The sequence below is a fragment of the Colletotrichum higginsianum genome, chromosome 1 (assembly GCF_001672515.1).
Source record: "Colletotrichum higginsianum IMI 349063 chromosome 1, whole genome shotgun sequence".
In the NCBI taxonomy this organism is placed as follows: domain Eukaryota; kingdom Fungi; phylum Ascomycota; class Sordariomycetes; order Glomerellales; family Glomerellaceae; genus Colletotrichum; species Colletotrichum higginsianum.
Window position 1 is genome coordinate 4,419,362 of NC_030954.1, and position 26,778 is coordinate 4,446,139.

The following is a 26,778-nucleotide window of genomic DNA, read 5'->3' on the forward strand; positions in this document are numbered from 1 at the left end:
AAAGGAGCCCGAGATCGTATAGCTAGCTGGTCATCCATGAATAAAATAAAGATTGTAGTCTACGGCAGTCTCGGTTCTGGGGATTGAGGTTGGGCGCAACGGAGAAGGGTTGATTCGCTTGGCGGTAGCCAAGAGGAAACCCAATCCATAGAGCGTGCTGAAACTCGTACTCTCAGCGTTGGTATAGAAGTTTTGAGGCAGATGACTGAGCGGAAAGTAATGAGGAAAATTAGACGTTTATGATCCAAATGCCAAGGCAGGACAAAGGTAAAGCATACGGCACAACAAAGCGTGGAAAGTCAGCGAGGATATTTTCTGTGTGTGTGTGTGTGTGTGTGTGTGTGTGTGTGTGTGTGTGAGAGAGAGAGAGAGAGAGAGAGAGAGAGAGAGAGGTGATTCGTGTCAAACACCCCAAGTCAGGTGCGTGAGGAGAGGCAGAATGCAGGCTTATAGAGGAGGGTCTCTGTACAGTTGCTTCTCACGTCCCCTCGTCAAGCCAGGCTCCATGATATCTCAAGATACGTATGCAATGTGAGGACTCTCCAGTTGGGGTCGAGTTGCATGACATTGGGTAGGCCAGACGGTCAGAGTCCAAGGGCATGCCGCATCGCCAACAACGGGGCGGACCGCAAGAAACCCAGTTTACTCTCAAGTATCAGGAGCATTCTTTAAATTTCATGTGTTGAATTTCTCATGCTCTCTGCTTTTCTTTTGTGGGCATATTTGAGTGAGAGAATGAAAGAGCCGTGCTTTGGAGCTCGTTGCTGGACCGCCTTTGGACTGAGGCATCAGTATTCGAGATACGGAGGCTAGGGTGACCAGCGAACGGCACTCATGTGAAGTCATGAGTCGCCCCATAAAAAAGGCTTCTCCAAAGTTCAAGTAGAGTTTTTGGCGATCGTCTGATGTTAAACGGCGAGAAGGGACTATTGTTGGTTCTCCGTAAATCGGAGCCGGAAGCGGAGCTCAAACATCCGAAGCCCCGCTTTCGCCGAGACTCGCCGCAGCATCCTCGCGCAAAAACCGGATTGGGAACGAGTGGTCCGACACCCGGACGATCCATCGGTTCCGACACGGCGTATTGATATCTTGCTTGTTGTGCTCGTTTGTTTCTGCTTCAACCCAGACTCAACTAACACAACAAGCGTCCATAATCACACCTTACGAAAACCCAGCCCAACAGAAATCGCAAGTTACACAGCATGCACACCGATGACCGAGTTTAAGGACCGTGATGTTTGTCACGGCGGCCAGACAGACGCTAGGAGGGGTTGGCTCTGTTCTGCGGCCGTCGCCCCACCGACGTCTCGAATTCCGTCAAGCCTCAAGCGGACAAGCGCCGGGAATAACCCACGACGCGGGCTTTTTTGAGGAGAAAGGGGGGTGGGGAGGGGAGGCGTGACAACTTAACAAGGTAGGTAGGTATCCGTACCGCTGCAGCGGAAAGCTATGGCAATCGGCAAACTCTCACCGTCGCATTTTCTTTCTCATTCCGACGACGTTCTGGAATGGCATCAAGAAGGCGGCTGGCTGGCCAAGCTACCTAATTCTGACCTTCATTGGCCATACGCTGTCTTAGCAGATGCGCCGAACGTGCTGTCGCGTGGACATGACTTGTGTTCTCGCGCCATCTTACCTCTCATTGTCTCAAGTGCTTACGGATGGATACTAGTTGTGTGCCGAGTATCCATAATGGTGTATTACATATTGAAGGGTGGGCCGAAGCGGACCTCGGCTCGGGTCCACTTCTGTCGTTCATCTCACCGAACGGAGACTGATGCCGCCTGGCCCCTCTGATAAGACAACGCGGGATCTGGCAGTTGTCCCCGTTTTACGTACTGCACGCGGTTTGAAATGCGGAGAGATGGAGTTGCGGCAAGAGAGAAGCCAAGGAGGAGCTCCATCCAGACAGAACAGAAGCTGTGTGATTTCAGTCCCATCACGTCCTCGACCTACACGCAACAGACGTCCAAAGAGTCATCATGTCCAGCGGCAGCATGCCGGCCCTCCCGCCCTCTTGGTCGAGCAGACGCGGCTGTCTTAGCCTAAAACGATGCGACTCTAGCTCCGCCATCATCCCCCAGCCCCAGGGGTGAGATTGATCGCCCAGGTTTTCCCTCCATCCTGCTCCGATTGCGTGCCTTGATTACCCACACCGCACCGCACCCACCAACAACCCATTTTCGCGCCGGTGGAGCGGATGCGGGTTCGCCCACCATCCCCTTCCGGGCCCCCTTCCCTTGTCGCCCCCTTCGAAGACGCGCACAAGATAGGAAAAGAAGGAGGGAGGGGAGCCTCTGTTGGTTGGTAAATTTTCTGACAGTCGGTCCTCTTGTGGGTGAAGTTATCCAAGATCCCACCTCAAAGTCTTTGTCAACTCTCGCTCATCGCCCGTCAGCTACGCCTTTCGGTAACATATGGGGAAGCGCGAACCGTCAGACCAGAAGCCGATGCAGTCAGATAATCCCAGCGGTTAACAATCTCTTGTCCCGAGCCTGGGCGTCCCCAACTTCCAGTCCACTCGCATCTTATCCCTCCACCCCTCCTCCTCCTCCTCCTCCTCCCAAACAGCCCGTCTCCGTATTCTTTTTCCCATTTCTCTACCAGCATTGACGGTCAACCTCGCGCGAAATTACGCCACAGCCAGGCTTCTTCCCCGGCCCACGGATCGAACCATGACCGGAGCCCCCAACCCGGAAAAGGGGTCCCCCGCGGCCGCCAAGACCGCAACGGCGACCTCGTCCGGATCAAGCCAAGACTCGCCGCCTCTTCGCCCGCTGAAAGGGGTCGAGTCGCGGCACAGCCACCGGAGCCGGAGCCGGGCCACGTCCCACTCGTCCACCGACACCGACCCCCTTGAGCCCCTGGAGCACGCCCTAACCCCCGACCTCGAGATCGAGGCCGAGCATGTCGCCCGGGAGCCCATCACCTACATGCGCACCGGCACCAGCATCGGCAGCACCGCCTCGAGGCCCCCGGATTTCGAAATCGTCTTCGAGCCGGACGACCCCGAGAACCCCAAGAACTGGCCGCTGTGGTACCGCGGCTGGACCATCTTCGTCGTCTCGCTCTCCACCTGGATCATTGTCCTGTACAGCACGAGCTACACCGCCTCCATCCCGGGTCTCATTGAGGAGTATCACTCGACCCAGGTCATCGCCACTCTTGGCGTTACCACCTATCTTCTCGGCCTTGCCGCCGGTAGCCTGATCGTGGCGCCCATGAGTGAGCTGTACGGCCGGCAGTATGTCTATCTCGGCTGCTTCACCGTCTCGTCTCTCTTGATCATCCCCTGCGCCCTGGCCAAGTCCTTGACCACGCTCATTGTCGTCCGCTTCTTCGGGTAAGCTCAGCTCCTAGTCCTCGACGCTAGCTCACCCGCTCTCTCGCCTCGAGCCCTTACCCTTCGTTCCTAACCCTGGTTTCTAGCGCATTATTCGGGGCCGCCTTGATCGCAAACAGCCCGGGCACCGTGGTCGATATCTCCGATGAAGAATATCGCGCCCTCGCCATGTCGTTCTACAGCATTGCGCCCTTGAACGGCCCCGTGACGGGTCCGCTCATCGGCGGCTTCGTCTTCCAGTACATGGGCTGGAGGTGGACCAACTGGATCGTTCTCATTCTCGCCGGCGTCGGCATCGCCCTCATGTTCACCCTCCGCGAGACGTACGCGCCGACCATCCTGCAGCGCAAGGCGGCACGCATGCGCAAGGAGACGGACGATCCGCGCTGGTGGTGCCGCTACGACGAGAAGGTCTCCAAGTTCCACCTCATCAAGCTCAACCTCAGCCGCCCCTTCGTCCTGAGCTTCACGGAGCCTATCTTGTGGTTCTTCAACCTCTGGTAAGAGAACACTCCCAAACGGACGCCCCCTGAAATCTTAACAAAGGCTAACCATGGACGCACGCCCTAGGATTTCCCTCATCTACGGCATTCTTTATCTGTGCTTCGTCGCCTACCCGATCGTCTTCTCCCAGTACCGCGGCTGGGGACCCGGCGTCTCCGGTCTCGCCTTTGTCGGCATCGGTATCGGCACCATCCTAGCCATCTGCTGCGAGCCCATCTTCCGCCGCATCATCAACGCGCACCCCAAGGACCCCGTCACCGGCCGTGTCCCGCCCGAGGCCACCGCCCGCGTCATGACCATCGGCGCCGTCCTCACTCCCATCGGCCAGCTGGTCTTCTCCTGGACGTGTCTGCCCGCCACCATCCACTGGGCGATCCCCATCGCCTTCGGCATCCCCTTCGGCGCCGGGAACACGATATCCTTCATCTATGGCTCCAACTACCTGGCCGGTTCCTATGGCATCTACGCGGCCTCCGCTCTTGCAGGGAACGCCGTCATGCGGTCCATGTTCGGCGGCACGCTGCCCCTGGCGGGGCCCTCCATGTACAGAGCCCTGACGCCCCAGTGGGCCGGCACGCTCTGCGGCCTGCTCGAGCTCGCGCTCATCCCCATCCCCCTCATCTTCTGGCGGTACGGCGAGAGGATTCGCGCCAGGAGCCCCGTCATCCGACAGATGAGAGAGGACCAGGAGAAGAACGACAGCAAACGCGCCAAACAACAGGCGCGTCTTGAGAGGAGGAGAGAGAGGGAAGCCGCTGCCGCTGAGACTGGCGCCGGCGCCGGCGAGAAGTCGGGCGGCGTGCTGATGAATGAGGAACTGGCCAGGCCAAGGGACATTGAGAAGAGCGCCTGAATTTGCGTCATGCGGTCTCTCTCGGGGCCTTTGATGGAGTACATATGTTGTATGGTGAGCGAGTTGCGTTACATACGGATGACGATTGGATACCCGTGTTGTCATAAAGTGGCCTAATGAAGTATATACCGAGCTGTGGGATTCCACGCCGAAATCTGCTAGCCAGCAGCTAATGCGGGTACGACGAGGAAGCTTGCCAAGTGGTTTCATTTCTAATCTAAAAGTAATTCATATTTGGACACACACTTTGCTTTAATTGCTCGCAAGTACTCACTCACCCTTGATGTTCATGAGCGGGGGGGAGGGGGTTGGGTTCAACGTCATCAATCTCCACGTTGGCGATATGTACATCGGGGGTAACCTCAACACCATGCTCGCCGCCTTCGACAGGTGTTCCTGCGACGCAATCGACCCGGCCGTGGATCTAATTCATTGTGGCCCGCTGCTGGGGGGTAACAACGTGTCTAACTGCGGCACCGTCATGTCGTCCAAGGTGATTTCGATCTCATTCGCCTTGGTCGAGGCTGACCATTCCCCCGGGTACCTTGAGAGACAGTGCCCTGAGAACCGAAGCCGGGCTTCACGGGTTTGACAATTCTCATTTTCGGTGGAGAAGGTGGGACACAGGCCGTTGTCGTCCCCGATGGTTGCATCCGATCGGCCACGGGAGATACGGGTTCTACAACGGGAGCTTTCAACCCGACGTGACCGGCGTCGTGTCCATGGAAAAAAACTGTGGACGGGGCGTCCCGAAGTAAGAGCAATGGTTTGTCGGCGCACTGGGAGAAGGATTGGAGCTACAAACCGGGCGGCGGGTTGAGCAACTCATTTCCCGCGTTGCAGTGCCAGGAAAAGGCAGTCGCTGCATACAATGGACATGAGGGGAAACACCTGGACGGGTTAGAGGCGGAGGGACACCACTCAATGGAGTTGGACTGTGAGTTTCCTGACGTGCCAGCTCTGGCAAAGACATACATCATCTGCATCTGCGCCAGTCCTTGCGTCCATGGCCACCTTGATCAACAACGAGAGGCTGTCGGCGGGAGAAAGGCCTATGAGGCTTCTCAAACCGGCAATGTATGCGCGTCCTGAGGTGTTTAACGATGTTGCGAATTGGGACGATGAAGGATGCGGTGCCGGCCGGGCGTACAGAGCGATCAAGGGATGGAACCTGGTCATGGGGCTGGACAGTCCAGATTTTCAGGAACTGACATTTGTGTTGCTTGGCTTCTTTGAAGTGAGCACAAAGTACTTTTTAGCAACAAGAAAACAGTAGCCATTTAGAACAAGACTCTTACAAAAACAAACACAAAAAAACAGCTCAGCGGAATATCGTTGAGAGTAACATAAAGAAACGGCTTGGCACACGTTCTTTCTTCAGCTGGTCAATATGATATTAACACTAGTGGAAGCCCGACAAATCTTTTTCTTTGGACTATTCGCCCTGTTCGAGAAAGTGTCGAGTCCCAGTGAATGCTGTTTCGACGCAAACGACACAATGAGATTGTCTCCTAAGACCAGTTATACATATTAACATGGTTCCCATGGACTTATTAATATATTATGAGCCTTATTCTTCTCTCCCTTGGATGTGTACAGTTAGCAAAACCAGTAGACTTCCTACTGAATTGTGCGATGGATACGATACAGCCACAAACTCTGGACACCATGTACAAGCGACTGGATTGGCATTTCTACCACATTGCTTTTACAAATCAAGAACGACGATCAAAAATTCGCATTAAGAGCGATATTTCCCAGAACCTCTTCAACGACATTTGCGAACTCAAGGCTCGATTCGCAGAACTTCCGCCGTTGCCGCCACGGCTCCCCCGACCAGACTACGCCATTGAAAATGGATTGCTAAACCCTCAAGATACAGCTGAAATCGACTTCTATTGTGCCTGTAGGATGGGCTATCGGGATGACGTCGAAGCGTATGTTCGGAAGGTGATGCCAAGCCACGCTGTCCGTCAGTTCGGCCTCCAGATGGCTTCTTTCGGCAACCAGCCTTCAATCGCCCGTTACTTGCTCCAGATAGGTACAAAACTGCACGGCTACGTCTTTGAAGGCACGGAACCGGGATCGAAGCGAAGACAGATCCTCAAGGGCGCCTCTATCTTCCAGGTTTATCCCAAAGGGGACGTATTGATATCATTGCTGCAGACCTTCGTTGAAGCGGGCTGGCATACGAACCAAGCTTGGGAGACTACGCAGGACACTTGGCCCGTCTGGCCATTCTTTTATCCTTCTTGCGTATGGAACACGTTATTAGTCAGGTTCCTCCTCTCGCATGGCGCAGACCCTAACATCGGATCTTGCTGGCCAGATCTCCAAGCTCTGCATGGACTTCAAGAGAGATTAGACTACTCGTTGGAGATTCCTCTCCATCGTCAGAGCACCTGGACTTTTGAGCTGGCGATCGAGGGTTGCGATCCTGCAGCGTTTGAGATGCTCAGAGCCAGCAGCGGCTTGCCTGTCAAAGTCGCCAATCTGAGCCCATTGTTTATCCTTGCACTGTCTACGGTGAACCACGAATCCAAGAGGAGCAATGGCCAGTCGGTATCGTCCGACTTTTCACCGTTGCTTGGGCTTCGTGCTATTGCGGAGCACATATTAATCTTCAATAACGTCGACATTGACAGAATCAAGATCATGGAGAATGGAGAAAAACAGACAGACCTGACATGCGCGTGTTCGATAGGAAACTGGGACTTCGTGCAGTGGCTTCTGGAGAAGGAAGCTGACCCATTATTGCTTGATGAGAAGGCGTTTGACTACAATCGCGAACAATTGAAATGGCTGATGAAAAGTATGGCGGCTGCGAACCCGGCAAGAGCCACACGGTTCGGGAACCAAAAGGCCATGTCAAATTTGCAAATCCAACGGGAGGGATAGAAACAAAAGTTTTATACTGCTGATTGATACTCATCAATTTGAGCGTCATTCTGAATTTATGGTTTTAAGCAACAACTGCTTTGTGGTATAGGCTCGATATTTCTTACTTAGTCAGGCGGGTTTTTTTTCTTCTTCTTTTGGCCAAATTGTTTTTGAAGTCACCCAGATTTTGCAGTCAACGCAAGGGGACGTTTTCTTATCAATATAACTACATATTCACGGTTGTTAGATCGCAGCAAAGGTACGATGGTATGAGCTTATGCGCATGCTTGCCGAGTCCATGGGCAGAGAAGGTTTGAGCCGGCCATGGGCGTACTCATCTGTTTTTCCATCGCCGAGTCAGACATCCACAGCCAGCAGGAGACAATGCTAAGAACAAAAGGCCTTGAAGCGGCTAATATGGAGTCAGAGGATATTAAAAAGATTGTATTTTGTGTAAAAAGCTCAAGCCTACTACAGGGCCTATGGATCTAGTCGAGGTGATGTAATGAGTTGGTTGTGTGTATGTGCGTTCATGTATTCCATATAGGCAAGGAAATGCAAAGGCCGTTGCCAACGAAAATTCATAGCAAGTCATCCTTTTCAGTCTCTTCCTTTGTCAATGTCTACTGCTGAAGAAATCGAAACACTTGTCTGAGAAGTGAGACGAGATAGACAACAGTAAACCATTGGAAAAAATGGAACTCGGCGCATACAAAACAGAACCCCACGTATTCGATGACCGTACGATTAAATAGAAGTCAGTTTCATGCCGGCTTGCTACGCATTCTTCATGGATTCTATCTGGGCCAAGCTCGGACGCCCGCCTGTATGATCTTGATGAGGCTGAAGTCGTGAGAGTCCTCGCCCAAACTCCAAGCGGCAACGCCGCCGATACCACGAGCTTTGACGATGTCATTGAACTTGCGGGAGACAAGGGCCGGGGTGTCCCAGGTCCAGAAGAAAGGACCAGCGGGATCCCAGTACCACTGCCCACCACTGACCTCGTCAGTCTTACCGTTGGCCATGGCAGTTTTGAATGAGGCAGCGGTTGAGGTGCCGTTGCAAATACCGTAGTCTGACTGGCAACCGCTGCTGCAGTGAGCCTCAGTGGTGCCGCTAAAGCATCGTTAATCCTAAGCATAGTCTGAATTGATCAATGTCGCGTTACATACCAAAAGCCGTACTGACTACAGCAGTTACCGGTAGGACACTTGTAGAACGTTCCGGTACCGCAAGAAGCATCAGGAGAAGTCGTCAAATTAGTGGGAGCAGCCAGAAAGTTGGCAGCTTCGAAGGTGACAGCGCCCGACTTTCCAGTATCGGTTCCGTCAGCAGCCTCAAGCAACTCAGTGGGACACCCAAGACCCTCGGAACAAGTATAACCGGCGGCAGTGGTAAACCACTTAGCGTACAGGGCGAAGCCCAAGTTGATCTTTCCCGGCTCGACGCCAAGGGCGATGTAGGTGTCGATGGCTTCGAGAGAGCCCTTGACGTCTGTGTGGTGAGCAGTGACGTTGTCGCGGCGGTTCATCAGATCATAGGTCATGACCTGCGCTTAAAGTCAGTTGCGCCTTGTTGAAGATGCCCGACCAAAGTCAGACTCACAGTGAAGTGGTCAACGACTGCGTTGATTTTGGGGGTCTGCTTCTGGGTGAAAGCAATCATGTCACGCTTGAGGCCCGGAGCGGTAACGGAAAGCTCCATCTTGTGGTGCTTCAGCTGAGTCTTGATAGCGGAGAGGAGCAGGGGGAAGGTGTCAATCTCCTGGGTCTTGTTTGCGTTTGGAATCTGCTTATAGTCGGCACCGTTGCCCGCGGGGTACTCCCAATCGATGTCTTGTTGTTTGATTGCATTAGTTATTGTCTTAGCTGGACAGTCGATAGAGCTGGGCTCACTCACCAATACAGTCGTATCCAAGCTTGACGGCGGAGTCCACGACATTACGGGCAAACTTATTGCGGTTGGCATTTGTCGAAGCGCCTCGACTGAAACCATCGGTATCAGCCCATCCACCAATGGCCATGCAGACTTTTGTTCCGTTATCGAACAGAGCTCGAATCTCATTTATAGGCTTGAATGGCTTGTACTCGCCAGTCGGCTCAGAGGCGAATAAAGAGGAGTTGGCAAAGGCTGTGATGACGTGGGTAACGCCAGCGGTAATAGATTTGTCTGGAACCCCGGCTGTGTGGTACCTAGGCGATTGTTAGATTTTGAGCTACAAGGGTATCTTAATTGATGAGCTTTCCGTACTGATCGAAGTACATGACATAACGAGGGGCCGAGACTCGGGCCGGTAAGGAGTGATTCGAAGTCGAGGGGAGAGTTCTGGAAGGAGAGGAACCAGACGAGTATGGTCCAGACGGAGGGTATCCGGACAACTGTGATCCAGGTAGGCGAGTTTTGGACAGTGGCCCAGAGGCCAGTGGTGCGGATGGGGTTAACACATCGTCGTCGCAAGACGCATCCTTGGAAACAGCCTCGACGGCTAAGGCGGTCACAGCAACGAGACAAAGGGATCGGAATAGCATTGCAAGTATAGAGTTATCAAATATGACTGTCAAAAGAGTGAAAATAAGTTGGTCAGGTGTCGCGACAACTAAATGAGCGATTGTTGAAGCATTAGGAGCGCGGAAGACAAGCACAGCAAGAGCCCAATCATGAAGGAACAGGAGAGCTGTTTGTTTAATACAACCGTTCGACTTTCGGTCAATTTTAAATCTATTTCCGTCTTGACAAACGTTGTAGCCGACTACCCGAGCTAGATCCACAAGCCGTTCGGCATAGCTTCGGGCCTGTCCCGGTACTTGGGTTTGGAAGATGTCAAGCTGATGCTCCTCTAACCTATCACAGCCATTGCAAGTGCCAGCAGAGACCAGACAAGGCAGTCAGGTGGATCAAGAAAAGTCCATCGCAAGCCAACACGCGGCAATGCGGCACTGCGCGGCATCTGGCTAATTGACGAGATGAGATCGACAACCATCAAAAGGGGTTTTACTTTTTTGGAGACATGGGCCCGATGGGGTGGCCAATTTATCTGAAAGTTAAAACACAGCTTCTTATTCGTAGTGAAATCGGAAATCAGAGCCATCTCTGCTCACACCTGTTGAACTGACTCGCTGGGATGAACCTGTCGGAGCCACTTTTGACCAGATCATGTTTTAGCGGCAGCCAAGATGATTTCCCAGATCCAAAAGCTTCTCATCACCTCGAGCCACACAGCGGTCAAGGCTGCTTGAGAGACCTGATTGATTGGTCACATATGAGAGTAGATGATCGATCCAAGGCTGAATTGAGCCATAACATTCACCTTGCCTCAGCCGAAGTAAGCAGTTCTTGAAGGCCAAAGTCAAAACAGCAAAAACATACAACACCAGGTATTCGCTGGTCGTCACCGACCCAACTACTAATCCGGCCCTCATTGGCTTATCTATGGGAGAGCGGACGGGATCCCGAGTTTTCCAATGGGTATGGTCGTATGTGATGGTTTGCGGCAGGTTGAAGCACTATATTCCAATTGTCTGCCTACGACGATCCGTGACAAGAAGCTTCCAAACTCTAGACGTCATCCTCGTTGATTTTCCGCGTACGCGCGTATTCACGCTCCAAGCCGGGATGCATCAACGATGGCCAAATATAACTGTTTACCGTATTTGGTGACGAACTGAAATCCGGGGGAAGGGGGCTTCGTTGGACCGGCCAAAGTCCTTATGATTACTTTTAAGGAATGCATAACAGACACCCGGAACTTCCGGATTCCCCACCTCACATTTAGATAGCAGAGACTGATGTGATGCGTCTATGTCTTCAATAGCATGCATCATCCCGCAAGGTCTACGTGTCTTCGCGTGGTTGCTCGCAGAAAATTCGCAATTTCTCGCACCCCAGTTGGGATTTGACAGGTATACCAGACAAGAAAGCGTCGCGGAATGCCACATGTAGGTCTGGAAATCATGAATTGAAGATGGCTTGATTTATCTACGACTGTGTAGAGCGAGGCTTTGCCCAAACAGGCATGCGTGCTGATCGAAGTACGCCGCTTGGGACGGAGACGGGCCGGCTGGTTCAGGGCCGCGAGACCCATTTTTACAGGCCCGTGCCGGCCAACCGGCCTACATGAATGGCTCCACTCACGTGAGGCCATCACGACAGAAAGACCCTGATACTGATAGAAAATCGTTTCCTCAATATATCACTCCATCTTACCAGCGTCCGACTACAGTAGCCAAATCTAAGAGGTTTGAACTTGCGACTTAATGCATTCATGAACCTTTCATATCACGCTAGTTGGCATATTGCCTTGTCGGGCGTATAGCAGCAAAGTTGCTGTCCCTGATCCGAGTGCCCCGGCTTTCGATAAAACTCGTAGACACTATCCAGGTCGGTCATTTTGCGAAGTCTGTTACATTATCTATCCGCCCGTTTCCCAGCATTCAGCCATTTTCTGCGATAGTCTGTTCCGCCCATAAGTCGAAAGCGTCACGCCTGCAAATCGTCAATCCGCTGTCTCATGAATGACGCCCAAGTGAGTGTCGATTGCGATCCTAAATGAAGAGGACACCCAATTGTTCTGGCTGGGTGAGGGGGAATATGGTCCTTCCTAGGCTAAGCGATGATCAGAACGGATCTGTCATGTAAGTCAGACTACCCACTTTTCGGCACCCCCCCCATTTCGGCACCCCAAAAATGCCTCAAATGCCTCATCACCAGAACATACCCCTCAACTTTCAACATCAACAACATTTTCTATACTTATGCGAATAACCTCATTTTTTCCTCAGAGCTTCTTTTCGACCTTATGGGCCAGTATACCGAAGATGAAGTCAATCAGGCCCTTGACGCAATAACCAACGGCATGCCCATTAAGAGGGCTGGTCAGGTGTATGGCATCCCAAGATCAACACTTCAGTATCGGATTAAGGGCACTCAACCAAGGTCAATTGCCTTTTCTGACCTGCAGAGACTTTCTGTTAGTCAGGAGGCTAAACTGGCTGAATGGGTTCGCATTCAGCATGCCCTTGGTGTTGCCCCAACCCATCTGCAAGTGAGGCTATTCGCAGAAAGGATCCTCCATGCCATGGGGGATACAGAGCCTATAGGAAAAGGCTGGATCCAAGCCTTCTTGAAGAGGAATCCATCAGTCAAGGTCCAGAGAAGTCGCCCTATCGATTCTAGGCGTGTTAATGGGGCATCTACTGAGGTCATCAGGGACTGGTTCAAACTACTCGCCATACCAGAGATCACCAGCATCAAACCAGCTAATAGATACAACATGGATGAGACTGGTATCCTTGAGGGCCAGGGATCTAATGGGCTGGTGCTGGGCATGTCTGAGACGAAGTCTGTACGTAAGAAACAGCCTGGATCAAGGGCATGGGTATCCATCATCGAATGCATCTCTGCCCTGGGCCATGTTCTGAATCCCCTCGTTATCTATAAGGGCAAGGCAGTCCAGCAGCAGTGGTTTCCTCTAGACCTTGGCCCTTATGAAGGATGGCAATTCACTGCAACGGAGAATGGATGGACTTCAGATGCCACTGCAGTTGAATGGCTGCAGAAGGTCTTCATCCCTCAGACTCTTCCTCAGGGCAAGGAGGTCAGGCTGCTGATCATGGATGGACATGGGAGTCATACAACGACTGACTTTATGTGGTTATGCTATATAAACAACATCCATCTATTGTTCTTACCGCCACATACCTCCCATGTCCTCCAGCCACTTGATCAGTCAGTCTTCAGCCCTGTCAAGGCAGCCTATAGGAAGGAGCTTGGATACCTTGGTCAGTGGAATGATTCAACTGTTGTAGGCAAGAGGAACTTTATAGGCTGTTATCAGAAGGCTCGTACTGCAGGTATGACGATGCAGAACATTAGAAGTGGTTGGAAATGGACAGGGTTATGGCCTGTCTCTATGGCGAAGCCTCTGATGAGCTCCCTACTGCTCCCATCAACACCAGCAGCATCAGGATCATCTGATCAGGTCAGCAAAGGGCAGTCTGGAGGCAAGGAAGCTGAAGGATGGGTATCTGCGTCATCTGCAGTGGCATGGTCGACGCCAAGGAAGATGAAGGATCTAGCTGGGCAGTTGAAGCTATTCACAGAGCTGGAGAATGATGCCTTTACTCAACGCCTTCTATTCAGGAAGGTAAAAAAAGGCTTCAGCGAGCAGGCATATGAGCTGGCAAATACCCAGCAGAAACTGGAGCTTCTGCAGGCCCAAGTCACCAATACTGCAGTAAGGAAAAGAAGGGCAGTCCAGCTGGATCCTAACACTAAGTTCGCCAACATCAAAGACATCCAGCAGGCGCAACTTAAGGCTGGGGAAAAAGAGGATGATGCAGCCGAATCCAGCGACTCTGAATACCCTAGTGAAGCTGAAAGCTGTATTGTTGTTGCATCTAGAAGAAGTCAATGATTAATTGAAGTCGACGAGTATGATGGGAATAGCTTCATTTTTGGGGTGCCGAAATGGGGGGGGTGCCGAAAAGTGGGTAGTCTGACTTACAAACCGGATGCAGGATGACCGAGATCTGCTTCCATGAACTACAGTATTGAACGCCGCTTTGCGTTGCATCCGGCTTTTTCTTCGCGTAGTCCGCGACGTGCAGCAAGGGACAAGAAGCAAACAACCATGATCCCCACAGCTTCTGGTCAAAACGAGCCTTACACCGGGCGCCAAGCGACAAGCATCCGTAATATTTTCTATGTTCATGAGCAGCTTTGAACGGCATGCGTTTAGACTTTTTCTTCTCCCGCCGGTTGTGGCTATGCAAATTTCCTGCACAGTGGCTGCCTGACTCACGACTCGAACAAGCAAGGACACCAAGCTTTGACTGATACATGACAGTTCTGAGCATAAGAGGAGACCCGACGATCTGGCTCTCTTTGACATGGAGCTGAGTTTTTCTCAAAAGCTTTTGCTTTGTTGGGGGTTTATTTATTAACCTACGAAATGCAGCTTCAGGATCATGCTTCATAAGGGGTAAGTTCAACCAAAGAAACACAATGATCAATACGTGAAGGAAACGTTACCACTTCGCGGTTTAGCAGAGGACCGACTCAGGCACAGTTTCATAAGAATTATCCGCCGAGAAATTCCCCAAATAGTCTCACAAGACATCGTTTCGGGTTCGCATTGTATCAACGAACTAGGGCAATGCACTTAGATGCTGCCGGTGGGCAACAAGTCTGCAGGGTAGATGGCACCGTTTCAGAAATTTCCGCCCAGGATACCCAAGAACTATTTAGCCATCTTCGAAAGGCCGTAAACGATGTCTGAGAAGTGATGAGCTGGCAAGTAAATCGTATAGTTGAGCTGTCCAGACTCATTTCAAGGCAGTAAAGTCACACCACTGGCTTTTGCGGGTGAGTGCTCCACAGATGTACTGATGAGTGGTGGAAGATCAACCGCGTTCATAGAGTTCTCGTAATGAATGGGGATATTAAAGAGTACTTACGTTATGGCCTTCTTGAAACTTGGCCGAACCCAGCTTCGGCCTGTCATCCCGTCGAGCCACTGTTCCGCAGAGTAACGGCCAATAACATGAATATGCCTTTCCATCCGCACTACGTACGTGACGTATCTTCATTCCATGACTACATTGTTTTTTGAGCCTCCAAATTTGAATTCTAGCAGTTTCTCAGCACGGAGCTTTGCTCGCCTCTTTCTCAGGGCTTTTGTCTACAGCTTGTTTAAGTAAACACACAGCTCAGTTGTGGACAGCTGCATCACTAAATCAAGACTGTGACTGATGTAAAGCCGAAAAGCCCGGCCAACTCCGACCCAACTCTTTGGCGTTTGAACCGCGACTCAAGGTTCGTCTCATGATTTGGAAATACCTCTCCTTCGGGGGGAGGGAGGGCTCGGCCTAAGCCGTCGTTGATCCTTCTTCATGGCCATTTCTTGGGCTCAAACGGTGATCCTGCTCAGTCTCTCCTCAAACACATTCTGAAGGCTACAATGCTTGAAGTGACAGCCAGTATCTCGCATTCAAGTTTACACGATTCAATACCTTGCATAAGCATTTCGGCAAAAGTTACTGCAAATCCAGAGATTTGGGAAGTACACGTTACGTTGGTCAAACCCCAGGTTTCTGAGCCCGTAGTACTACTACCTATCTAGAAAGGGTTATACTCTTTTGAATAGAGATCGCAAAAAATTATGTGAATGGGTCCTTGGACACTTATCCGTGATCGACGTGCGATGTAAGCGCCGTAGGAGCGAAGCCCCAAATGTTTGAAGTATGACGCTTCCTTCCTTGTTAGAACGCCGATCGGATTATCCACGAGAAAGTAGAGGCAGCGGGCTCGCTGGGCCAATCACATCACGCGGACTCACTTCCGATCGGGGTGGCCAGCCATATCACGGCCGCCGCCGTCTGCTGTCCTTCAACACCCAAGCAATCTAGGAATAACCTCATAATTATTGAGCAGTTCATTTTCACTCGAGTTACCTGTGACACCAACATTCCCCTTTTCACCGAAAGGGCTGCAGGGCCTGGAATAGACTGAGAAGGCATTTAAAGCGTTGTCCCCAGGATTCGCCAACATGATTCTACCTCATTGTAAAGCTTCTGACTATACGAGGTAAACTGAGCTATAAAGCCTCTGGTAGCGGAAGTACGGATAAAGAGACAGGAATTGAAGAGCATACGTTGAGGTGGTAGGGATGAGACGCTTTGTGCGAATCTGACTAGTGCTGAAACGGTAAGCGCAGTCAAAAAGCGCATCTGCCATCTCATTTCTTTATCCAATGAGACTGACCCCTGGAAAGTCTTTCTCGAACATGTCCCAGCATATGCCCTGGGGGAGTCAGCCCCTTTTGGTAACTCAAACTCCATACGACGTTCCAGAACCGTACACTCGGACTCGCTTCCCGTACTTCCACTCGGGAAACACTGGTCAGCTTGTAGAAATCCAACATTAGGCCTTTCTTGGAGGTGAATAGGCTTCCAACTTCAACCAGCTTGCTAAGTTGTATCGTTTTCCAAAGGAGATCATTCTATAGTAACGAAATTTACGTCCTGTGTCGATGCTTGCACCACTCAGCGGACGCTATGCACGTTTCGCCGCGGCAGGGATGGTATGAACAGGCTATACTGGGAATTCCACGCATAGTCCTTTCGTAGCCCGCTCGCACTTTGGAACTTACCTACATAGAATGAATGACTCGAGCCGCGCTCCCGGTATCTCCGGACGTGCCGTGACCGAGAAGCGCGCGCGTTGGTCTACTCGGTGCCAGTTAGCATTCATCCCGACAATGACTCGTGTTTCTTAATCAAAGAGCATTTGAGCCTCGGTATTTTCGCCAATTCTGTTGAACAATGGAATCCTACGTCCGCGGTTCTCCGTCATTTTATTAGAGTTCCATCCCCAGCCAGGGTAGCCGCCAGCCGACAGCAAAGTCTAAAGAGCTGCTGTTACCACTTCGTATCTCAGACCGCAACGCAAACCAGAAGTCCCCAGGGGTGCCATGGGTGTGGCTATGGCGCACCAGCCAGCATCTGCCCTGGACACTGTTGGCTACACGTGCGTGTCAAGTCATCCCAGAAGTCCGGTGCAATGCAACCGAAGCTCGGATCGTATTTGGTTCGGACGGTTTGGGCCTCCGATTGGCTCTTGAATCAGTTCAGAATCTCTCCAGACTTCGGACTTTGCAACTGTCCCTTTACTCACACGCAGGCAAGGTGACCACCCCTATTATTATTATTATTATTATTATTATCCATCATGACAGCTTTTCCATTGCTTAGAGACAGCGGGCATCTTTACAGTGATCTCTCAGCTCTGTAAAACAGGTACCATCCTTGAAGAGCTCCAATACAAAACAGGATGGAAATTTGCGAAATGTCCATTCTTTTGACTCGGTGGCCCTTCCTCGCAGCAACACAGGGGGTGGGGGGCTTTTGGTAATTCCCCCGGACATCGGGTCCACTTCTATATACCACAAACACGTTGAGCCCTGGCCCTTGACGATGCCAAGCATCGTGGGTGGTCTTCGTTGTGGGATGAGTGATGCCTTGGCTAAACCAACTCATCCCCATCCCGACTTGTCTCGGCTTGAGACGTCGGGAACAAGGACTTTGTGTGTTTGACCAAGTAGTTGCAAAGATTTTGAGTTTAAGTATAAGATAGTACACTGCCTCGTCAATTCCGAGAAAACCTAAAGTTGAACTGGAAGACCCTGAGACAACGGCCACGTATCGATGGCATGTAAATTGTATCCCGGTGCTGCTTGGCACCCATGGCGAAGAGCCTGGGAATGGTTTTCTGGCGGATATAAAGGGAACGAAGGCCAGGAGCAAGATGAGGAATAACAGGAGCTCGTTGACAACAGAAAAATCAACTTTGATATCTTCTTCATCTCTTTTCGCCTTTCCACACTACGACAGGTCATAGTGAGGGCCTCAACGCAATCATGTCAGCCATTACGAAGTCTTTGAACGCACTAGCCCGCCACGGGGCACGGAAGCCGGCTCTCAATCAGGCTCGTCCTCTGGCCACAGTCACCGACTACAATGTCGCCAAGATGGCCGCCACAATGCCCCCAGGCCACAAGGCCAAGGTTGCACAGCTCGAGACCTTTACGTTGCCTGAGCGCGTCACCGGCAGCAAGGGTGATCGCGCCATGGGAAAAGCCCTCGTTGACGCTTGGCGCCGTGATGGTATCCTCCAGGTGTCCATGAATGACAAGCAACAAGCCATCTTCGACGAGGCTACAGCCGCCAGCAAGGCTTTCTTCGCCAAGCCCCACGAGGAAAAGGCCGCGTGCGTAGACTCCCAAAGTTACTCCGGCTACATCGCTTCCGGCGAGGAGATCACCGATGGCATTGCCGACTACTCGGAGATCTTCACTGTTACCAAGGACCTGGACATGTCCGAGCCTCGCGTTCGCGCGAAGTGGCCTTGCCATGGGCCTGCGCCTTGGCCCGACTATGATATGAAGCAGCCCATGACTACCTACATGGACTACCTCGGCGAGAGCGGAGAGAAGCTGCTCCAGCTGGCGGAACTAGGTCTCAACGTCCCTGCCGGCTCCCTCACAAACCTGACTGATGACGGCTGGCATCATATGCGCATCCTTAGGTGAGTGTTTTTCTGCGTCATCAAGCTCGCAAGTGATTGCCGAACGATCCCGTGCTGACAAAAGAACAGGTTTCCCCCTACACACAACACGAACGGCAAGGGTAAGGCGGGCCGTGGCATTGGCTCTCACACTGACTACGGTTTGTTGGTGATTGCTGCGCAGGATGATGTTGGCGGTAAGTTCAAGTCGGCTTCAACTCGTCATCACATGCACTAAGACTTGGGGAACAGGACTTTTCATTCGCCCTCCCTACGATGGTGAGCATTATGCCAACTGGGAGAAGAGCTCGGCAGGCTTGAAGGAGGACGACGAGGGCTGGCACTACGTGCCTCCCGTTCCCAACGTCTTCACGGTCTTCCCCGGTGACATCATGCAATACATCACCAACTCCTACCTGCCCTCCACCCCTCACAAGGTCGGCTTGAACACCCGCGACCGCTTCGCCTTTGCCTACTTCCACGAGCCTAGCTTCCAGGCCGTCGCCAAGCCTCTCCCTGGCTACGACGTCGGCCAGTCTCCGCAGGAGGGCATCCACTACGGCACCCACTTCACAAACATGTTCTTGAGGAACTACCCGGAGAGGATCACCACCAAGAGAATGCATGCCGAGAACCGTCTCGCCCTCTTGCAAAAGGAGGAGCTCCGAACCTTGGGCTCCAAGCCCCCCGGCGTGGACAGAGTTCTGCCAAGCGCTGGACAACAGACTCCGCACGCTTCTTTGTAACGGATAAACATTTTTTTTATATATATTATAGAGCAAAACAAGCCAGGTCGGAAAAAGCGAGATTGTTAGAACGGAAGAACAGCGACGGAAATACCAGATTGGACCATACACTTAGAGAGCGAGCTACGTTGCTATGCCATATCAAAAGCTTTTTACTTTGAAACTCTATCTATCAACATTCGTCCAAGCGCCCTTGTGCGCGCTTCCGTGTTTAGCCCACGTCTAATTAGTCTTGCTGGTTTAAGGTTGATTAAGTTGAGTTTCTGCTTTGGAAGCATCGGTGGAAAGACCTTTGTTCAATAGTCAAGGTTAGTTTTGAGTCTACATTGGACAGCACCCAATAACATTCAATATGGTCCTGCGTTGTGCTTCCGTCATGTCCCCACATCTCTACCCACCTGGCCACTCAACCTTCACCACGCCAGTTCTCAACTTCTTCCCCTCTTCTCACCACCGCGCGCCTACCATGATGGCGTCGGCAGCGGTCCGATTCGTCGCAGGCACCAAGAAATCTCCCTTGGGAACTCTGTATCTTCAATGCCACGTAAAGCCCGGCGCGTCAAGGGTTCGCGAGGGGGTCACGGCTGTGACTGAGGGGGCTGTGGAGATGTGCGTCGCTGCGCAAGCACGAGAAGGCGAGGCGAACAAGGCCGTCATCAAGCTGTTGAGCGAGGTAAAAAAAAAAAAGCCCCTTTCTGACTATATTGCCACTCCGGATCATTTCGTTCCAATTGCATTGCCACTAGAAGATGCTGAGATCCAGACGCAGGTCCTAGGACTTCCGAAGTCCGATTTAACCATCACCCAGGGACTGAAGTCTCGTGACAAAACCGTAGCTGTCAGCATCGTTCAAAATCCGACAGACGTTATGGCAAGGGTGACTGAACAGCTCCAAAAAGCTGCAAATGGAGGATAGCTCTCAAGCTTGGGGAATAAGCGGAGGGTGCCTACCTACGTCAACAAGGATGGCTAGTCGCGACATGACCAAGGTGTTGTAACGATGCCCCAATCCCTGATGGATTCAGTCATTTAAATGATTTATCAAAATTGTTTCCCTGCGTATATTTTGCTTGAGGACGTGTGGAATTCTATCGATCCCTCGACATTCATCAGTCGCTTGTGGTTGCATAGTCAACAGTCATGGATTATGTGCAATACGCCTCGGGCATTAGAACCCTCTACGACAAGCGTGGCTTAGCGACTTCTCAGGACATTCGGTCTCATAGCTTGGACTAAATGTGCCGAGAGCTCGCGTTCAATAGAAAATTCTGGGGGGTTCTCAGAGGAGCCAAGCTCGTCATCAGGGACCCGATATACAGCGTCTCGTTCAACACGACATGTGTAAGAAGAACAGTACAATCATCGATGCAAAGATCATCCGTCCTATTTTTTAGCGAAACCAACAACGCCGAGCACGCTTGGCTGAAGAGACAAGACAGGTAGGTCACCGGGAGTCAACGCGCTGTAGACGTCAATCCATTCGGGATTGGCTTTCGAAGGAAACTTACCTACGTCAAAGCCATAGCTGTGGCCATTGGCGACCAGGCAGTCAACTACCTTGTCCTCTGTGAACAGACTACCTAAAATCCCATCGACTAGAACTAATCAGGTCGATGTAAAAGCTTCGCATGCTGCGGTCGACGTTGTCTTTGGCATCGGCTCATCAATCTGGCTCGACTGGAATCTAACCTTTACGGAATTTTTAGTCCGACCAAGCGCTACAAGGTTGCTACCGTTTTCTCATCTCCAAGCTTGCTTTTTGAGTTGGTGGACCCGAAGAGAAGGGGTAGATGGGCTTACGGCGGTTTCACCGAACAGAAATTGTAGTTTGTCACCTGAGGCGAAGAACTTATGCTGCGGACAGAAGGGAAGGAATCGGGCGATCAAGTGAACACAAGGCTGTTATTGTCATGAAGAAAAAAAACCCCGCATCATGTTAGGTTTTTATGTCGTAGACTATGATGGAATCAACTACAATAAGAGAATGGTCCGCGATTGTGAACTGTCATCCTAGCCCGAAGGGACGAACGTGCCGTTGGCGCACTCGAACCCCAGCTTGGGGTTCAGATCAGGCATCGCGTTCATGCAGATGACTTTCGGCACCGTCTTGCTTTGGGGCTCGACCTTGATGTCCTTCGTGCGGAAGTTCTTGCAGGACTTCTCCGTGTTACACTCGATGATGATGGCTTCCGAGTGCGTGAGGTTCCCGAGCCCGGCGTTGTACCAGCAAGGCTACAAAAGTCACTGTCAGCACAATTTTCTTTCTGCAAGGAAGACTCCGGAGGGATGTGGCTCACGTTGGTGGTGCACGACCCGTCCCCGGGGTTGTAGGTGTTGATGTTGCCCGAGAAGTGCTCCCAGGTGAAGTCCTCCATCATGACGGACGAGTTGTTGGGTCTTTCGCCGCTAACGCTGGCCTGATTGTAGTAGGTCTGCGTGACGAATATGGGAAACGTGACGTTGTCGACGCGGATATTGCTCCAGGTGATGTTCTTCGCCAGGCCCTTTGCCGCAGGTGAAAGTCAGCAAACAGCAACACTACCATCTTGTCAAGTGTACTGGGGCGATTCCTTACCTGTCCTCCGATCCAGCTCTTGAATCGGGCGGCGTAAAGACCGCCCCGTACGGTGACGTCCTCGAAACGGATGTTCTGCACGTCGGCCGGGGACGCGGGCTTGGAGCCCAGAGAGCCGACGCTCATGCCGTGCGTCTCGAACCCGATGGTCGCGTCCCGGAAGAGCACGTTCTTGGCGCCGTCGTTAATGGCAATGGCGTCGTCGCCGTTGAAGATGTTGCTGTTGGTGATGGTGACATCGGTGGCGCCGACGTCGAACCCGTCCGTGTTGAAGGGGAAGCTGCTGCTCTCGGACCGCGCGTCGATGACCGTGTTGGCGATGGTGATGTTCTTGCCCTTGATCGAGAAGTTCCAGCCGATGGGCTTCAGCGACTTCATGTTCCTCATCACGCCGTTCGTAACGCTGAACTGCATCAGGTGAGGCCGGTTGGGTGTACCGGCCTCACCGGGCTTGTTGAGATCCCACCAGGCCTGTCCATACGACTTGATCCAACCGGCGTCGGGCTGCGCACAATTCAGCGTGTGCAAACAAAAACACTCGTGGCCGAAAAGCAAACGGCCGATTCGGAGTCGAAAACCAAGGCAAAGGCGAAGGGGGAGGGGGAGAGGGGAAGCAACGTACCTCTGCCGAGCCGATCCATTTCACGTTGGTGCCACCGATCTGGAACCATGTGAGCGAGCCGCCCTTGAGCTCGACGAGCTTCTGCATTGCGGGGATGTCCTGCGGGAGGCTCAGGTTGCCGGCGACGGTGATGACGACGTTGGACAGCTTGGTGGCGACGACGGGCTCGAATGCCTTGTATTCAACGCCCTCGCTGAAGACGATCTCAGCGTCGCTGGCGCACTTCACGAACGCGTCGGCGATGGCGGCCGCGTCCGACGTTGAGTTGCCGGAGGAGGCGATGACGCATCTCTGGCCGCACGCGGCGGACGCAGACCCGGCGAGGCAGAGCGCCAGTGGCAGTAGATGGCGGTACAGCATGGCGACGGACTGAAGGATCGGATGTAGAGTGAGTAAGGAGGGACGAACGATGTCCGTTGTTGGGAGAGACCGGCGGGCTGCGAAGAGCTCTTAGCTGTCGACGCCAAGCCGGGGTTTATGAGCGCCAGAAAGCTTCGCCCGAGCCGAGCCCCTCTTTCAGGGGAGGTTGCAAGAAGACCATCGGTCCCCCGGGAGAGTGCGTATCGAGTCGCCCATGTCTAGTGGGCAGTTTGAATCATCCGGGATGATATGGGCTGCGGAGATGAGGCTAGTATCACGTAGAAGAGGGAGGGGCACTGGGGGAAGACCAAGAGCCTCCGCTGAGAAGATAAAACGAGCCGCCGCATCAGACGAAACACAGGACATGATTGGATGGAAATTGATTTCCCCGTTTTCGCGTCCCTGATTTTGCAAGGAGATGGCAGATCTGAGTTCACCCCGCGTGTGGGCTTTTTGCGCTTGACTAGGATCAGGGCCGGATAACCGGCATCTTCCTTCCCCTGCGGCTCATCTCAGAGGACTTCAGCAACCAGCACAGATAAATGATCGAGCTGCGAAGAACAGCAGAAGAAAGTCAACCCAGGGGACATTGGAAAGAAGTGCCGAGGGGCCCCCCGAGAATCACCGATCACATCTCCCTTGCTGAGCCTTCCTTGTTCGCGGCGGCGATGATGCTTTGTTGGAATAGACACCGAGCTTCCTTGGATTCGAATTTGTCCATCGAGAGTCTGCCAAATGCCATGTCTAATTCTCAGCAAACCTTCCCGCTTCGGTTTGTTTCTTGTTCGTACGGGTGTGGCGCGAGTCAGAATGCCTCCCTTTCCTCGCTCGTGCGGTCCAGTCGGGTGGAACTGATCAGCGAAAATGGGTTTACAAAGCAGGCCCAGGACATATCTTCCGAGTCGCGGCGACCAGTGAGTTCTTTACTTATGATCTGTTGACTCCTTTTTTTCCGGCGAAACATCGACGAGCAGTTAGATGTCGTTTAGTCTCGATGGAAACAAACGACGTCGCAGCCGACGGCGAGCCAAGCCGGAGATCTGGGTCCGGATCGTCAAGCCCAGGCTCCCGGACTATCCGGGCTTGGCATGCCCCACTCGCTCCGGTGTCCGAGTCTGCGGCAGGAGTATGTTGTCCTACGCTTTTGCGTCGATGAAGCAGACGGTCTTTATGATGCCATGGCGATCTCTCACTCTTCCAACCGCCATTCAGGTGCCCATTGAGCCGAGCGTTTCACTTGTCACGTTGCGTAATGTTTGTTGATTCAACCGGATTCAGGGGCAGATTCGTTGGATTTCGATGGCGGGTATCATACAAAATGCGACATTTCACTCCTCGTCCTGCTTCAACATCTCCCTGGGAAGCTGCCTCGGTTGGGGGCCCCTTTGCTGCTCCAGCTTCCTCCTCTCCCACGGCTTCAGCTTCGTCTCCTCAGCCGGCCCGTCCACCTCCTTGGCCCACTTGACCCAATCAGACCGCCTCGACTTCCACATGTCTCCCTTCCACGTCCGCCACACGCTGCGCCCCGTCCAGGAGTCGCGCAGCGTCCGCTCGTGCTCCGCGAGTGTCGAGATAATCGTCTGCTTGACGTGGAACGGGATCGAGCGGTCCTTGCCGCGCGACGGCACCTCGATGATGGCGTTGACGACGTTGTGGCCGAACTGGGACTGCGCCAGCTCCGCGACGTGCGGCGCGAGGGCGCCGACGAGGGTCTTGTGGAAAAACTCGTTCTGGGGGGCCGCGGGGCTGGCGAGGGCCGTCGTCAGGACCGTCATCGACGCCATCGCCGTGGTGGCGAGCTTGACGAGAAGATCGGCGGGCACGGCGGCGAGGGACTTCTGTGCCACCTTGGTGGGGTTGCCGGGCGTCTTGAGCATGGTCGACACGAGATGGCACCCGTGGGCGGCGACGGCGGTCTTGTTCTGGGGCGACTGCTGGAACTTTTCCTTGTCGGCGGACTCGTCCTCGACCAGGTGACACAACTTCGGGACCAGGTCCTTTGGGTTGGAGCCCAACGCGTCAGTCAGCGCCCTGGTGAGGGCGCTCTTCTCTTCGTAGGCCCCGCGGGCCTCGCATCGCTCGAACAACGTCTTGAGGACGTTGTAGCGCGCCTTGGTCACCAAGAGGGGCACGGCGGGAATGATTTTCTTGACGGCTTCTACTAGGTCGTCCTTGCTGACGCGGTTCAGGACGCGGAGGGCGGGGTAAGATGCGATGTCGTTGCGGACGTAAGTCGCGATGCGCTCGCCGAAAAAGTTGTGAGAGAGCGCCTTGAAGATCTTGCCGGGGCAGTTCGTGATGAGGGTCTCGAGAAGGCGGGATCCGATCTGGTCGTAGACCATACTGTTGACAAAATCCGCCGCTTGCGAGGTCTCGTCGCTGAGAGACGCAGGGGCGTCGGGCAGCAGCCTGTACAGCAAGGAGTCCTTGCTCGACGCCGCCGCCGACGCCTTGTCAGTCTTGTGGTTCAGGGAGATGTCGAGCTCCAATAGAAGTTGGAGGAGAGGGTTGCCGGTGGGATGCTTGGCAAGGACGCGGAGGGCAGTGAAGTCCATGCCGGCGACGGCGTCCTGGATGATCTTCTTGGTGGCCAGGGTGAAGGACTCCGGGACGGCGCGCAGCTGGTGGGTGAGCTCATCCGAGGCACCGGTGGCTCCCTGGACGGAGATGTACTCCTTCTTCTTGCTCTTCAGAAGGGACTTTGCGGCCGAGTCGTCCAACGGGCGGCCCGAGAGAACGATCAGGAGCACACGCAGCGTGTGTGATCCGAACCGATCTGTGAGGAGAAAGCCCATGTGTTGCTCGAACTCGTCCAGGGTCATAAGGAAGAGGTTCTCCATGGTGTTGTCCGGTTCGGCGCCCTCCTCGAGCTCCATCTCATCGTCGGCCTCGGGTTCAGGCACGATGCCGCCGAGCTCTTGTGTCACGATCGGCGCGGATTCGAGAAACAGCTTTTCGCAGCAATGGCTGGCGAATCGGTGCTGGACGAGCGACAGGAAGTGGCCGGCGAAGGCGTTGAAGATCTGCTTCTTCTGTTTCGTGTTGGAGAGGAGAATCAGGCGCTCCATGAGGCGCGACAGCGATTGACTGCTGGCCAGCTTCAACTCCTTGCCGCGGGCCTCCTTGTAGACGTTTTGCAGGAAGACGTGGCGCTCCTCGGGGGAGGGGAACTGGTTCAGTTCGAGCAGCTCGTCGGCGCGGCGGAAGTATTCCTGCTCTTCGTCTGCGAGCATTCCAAAGAACTCCTTTTCCGGGCCGTTGCCGTGGAAAGACTGCTGGTGGTCGCCGGCATCGTCGTATGTTTGATGTTCGGCGTCTTGGTCCTGGTCCTGGTCTTCCTCATCCCCAACCCGTCTGCGCTTCGATTGGCGTTCGTCGTCGATTGCATCAGGGTTCTCTTCGTGAGTTTCCCTCCTCTTCTTCTTGCGCTCATCGCGAATGGCTTGTCGTTTCGTTCTCGGCTTCGGCATTGTGGCGGGCTGGCTTTTGAATGGGTGCAGGGTGTAAGTTGGGTTGCTGAGGAACAAGGCGGTGGATTCGTCGCATTGAAGGGTGCTGCACTCTGTCGCCGAAAAAAACTTTTGCTTATCTTATCGCTCAATCTTATCATACATACCCCACCCATCCCCGTCATTGGCCATGATATGATCCCCCTCTGTAATTATTGCAAGAGGTCTCGTTCACTGTGTGTATCTGTGTATCGGCCGTTCCATATGGAAGCAATTTGGTTTTTTTCTTCTTGAACTTGAACTTGAAATACATTGTCATATTGCTTTTGAGGTGTCCAATCTTATCCTACGGATTGGGTGTCGGAGAGCCCCCGGCCGCCCGTAT

The 26,778-nt window shown here is 53.1% G+C and overlaps 7 protein-coding genes across 7 annotated transcripts; 4 read left to right on the plus strand and 3 right to left on the minus strand.

Annotated features, from left to right (window-relative positions):
- Positions 1-2,675: 2,675 nt before the first annotated feature.
- On the plus strand, positions 2,676-4,700 carry CH63R_01299 (Major facilitator superfamily transporter; the record flags this gene model as incomplete). The annotated part of the gene is made up of 3 exons (XM_018296274.1): positions 2,676-3,343; positions 3,430-3,825; positions 3,914-4,700. 3 exons carry the CDS (start codon positions 2,676-2,678, stop codon positions 4,698-4,700), a joined length of 1,851 nt encoding a protein of 616 aa, XP_018164636.1.
- Positions 4,701-6,335: 1,635 nt separating this feature from the next.
- Positions 6,336-7,598, plus strand: CH63R_01300 (Ankyrin repeat protein; the record flags this gene model as incomplete). Its single annotated transcript, XM_018296275.1, has 1 exon — positions 6,336-7,598. One exon carries the CDS (start codon positions 6,336-6,338, stop codon positions 7,596-7,598), a length of 1,263 nt encoding a protein of 420 aa, XP_018164637.1.
- A 779-nt stretch (positions 7,599-8,377) lies between these two features.
- Positions 8,378-10,108, minus strand: CH63R_01301 (Glycosyl hydrolase family 18; the record flags this gene model as incomplete). The annotated part of the gene is made up of 5 exons (XM_018296276.1): positions 8,378-8,696; positions 8,753-9,129; positions 9,186-9,448; positions 9,480-9,772; positions 9,831-10,108. 5 exons carry the CDS (start codon positions 10,106-10,108, stop codon positions 8,378-8,380), a joined length of 1,530 nt encoding a protein of 509 aa, XP_018164638.1.
- Positions 10,109-17,994: 7,886 nt separating this feature from the next.
- CH63R_01302 (2OG-Fe(II) oxygenase) lies at positions 17,995-19,387 on the plus strand (the record flags this gene model as incomplete). The annotated part of the gene is made up of 3 exons (XM_018296277.1): positions 17,995-18,662; positions 18,732-18,838; positions 18,894-19,387. The coding sequence occupies 3 exons, from the start codon at positions 17,995-17,997 to the stop codon at positions 19,385-19,387; spliced, it is 1,269 nt and encodes a 422-aa protein (XP_018164639.1).
- A 352-nt stretch (positions 19,388-19,739) lies between these two features.
- Positions 19,740-20,303, plus strand: CH63R_01303 (Duf167 domain protein; the record flags this gene model as incomplete). Its single annotated transcript, XM_018296278.1, has 1 exon — positions 19,740-20,303. The coding sequence occupies one exon, from the start codon at positions 19,740-19,742 to the stop codon at positions 20,301-20,303; it is 564 nt and encodes a 187-aa protein (XP_018164640.1).
- Positions 20,304-21,397: 1,094 nt separating this feature from the next.
- On the minus strand, positions 21,398-22,944 carry CH63R_01304 (Glycosyl hydrolase family 28; the record flags this gene model as incomplete). Its single annotated transcript, XM_018296279.1, has 4 exons — positions 21,398-21,619; positions 21,685-21,891; positions 21,963-22,466; positions 22,585-22,944. The coding sequence occupies 4 exons, from the start codon at positions 22,942-22,944 to the stop codon at positions 21,398-21,400; spliced, it is 1,293 nt and encodes a 430-aa protein (XP_018164641.1).
- Positions 22,945-24,272: 1,328 nt separating this feature from the next.
- CH63R_01305 (pumilio-family RNA binding repeat domain-containing protein) lies at positions 24,273-26,414 on the minus strand (the record flags this gene model as incomplete). The annotated part of the gene is made up of 1 exon (XM_018296280.1): positions 24,273-26,414. One exon carries the CDS (start codon positions 26,412-26,414, stop codon positions 24,273-24,275), a length of 2,142 nt encoding a protein of 713 aa, XP_018164642.1.
- Between the last annotated feature and the right edge of the window lie 364 nt (positions 26,415-26,778).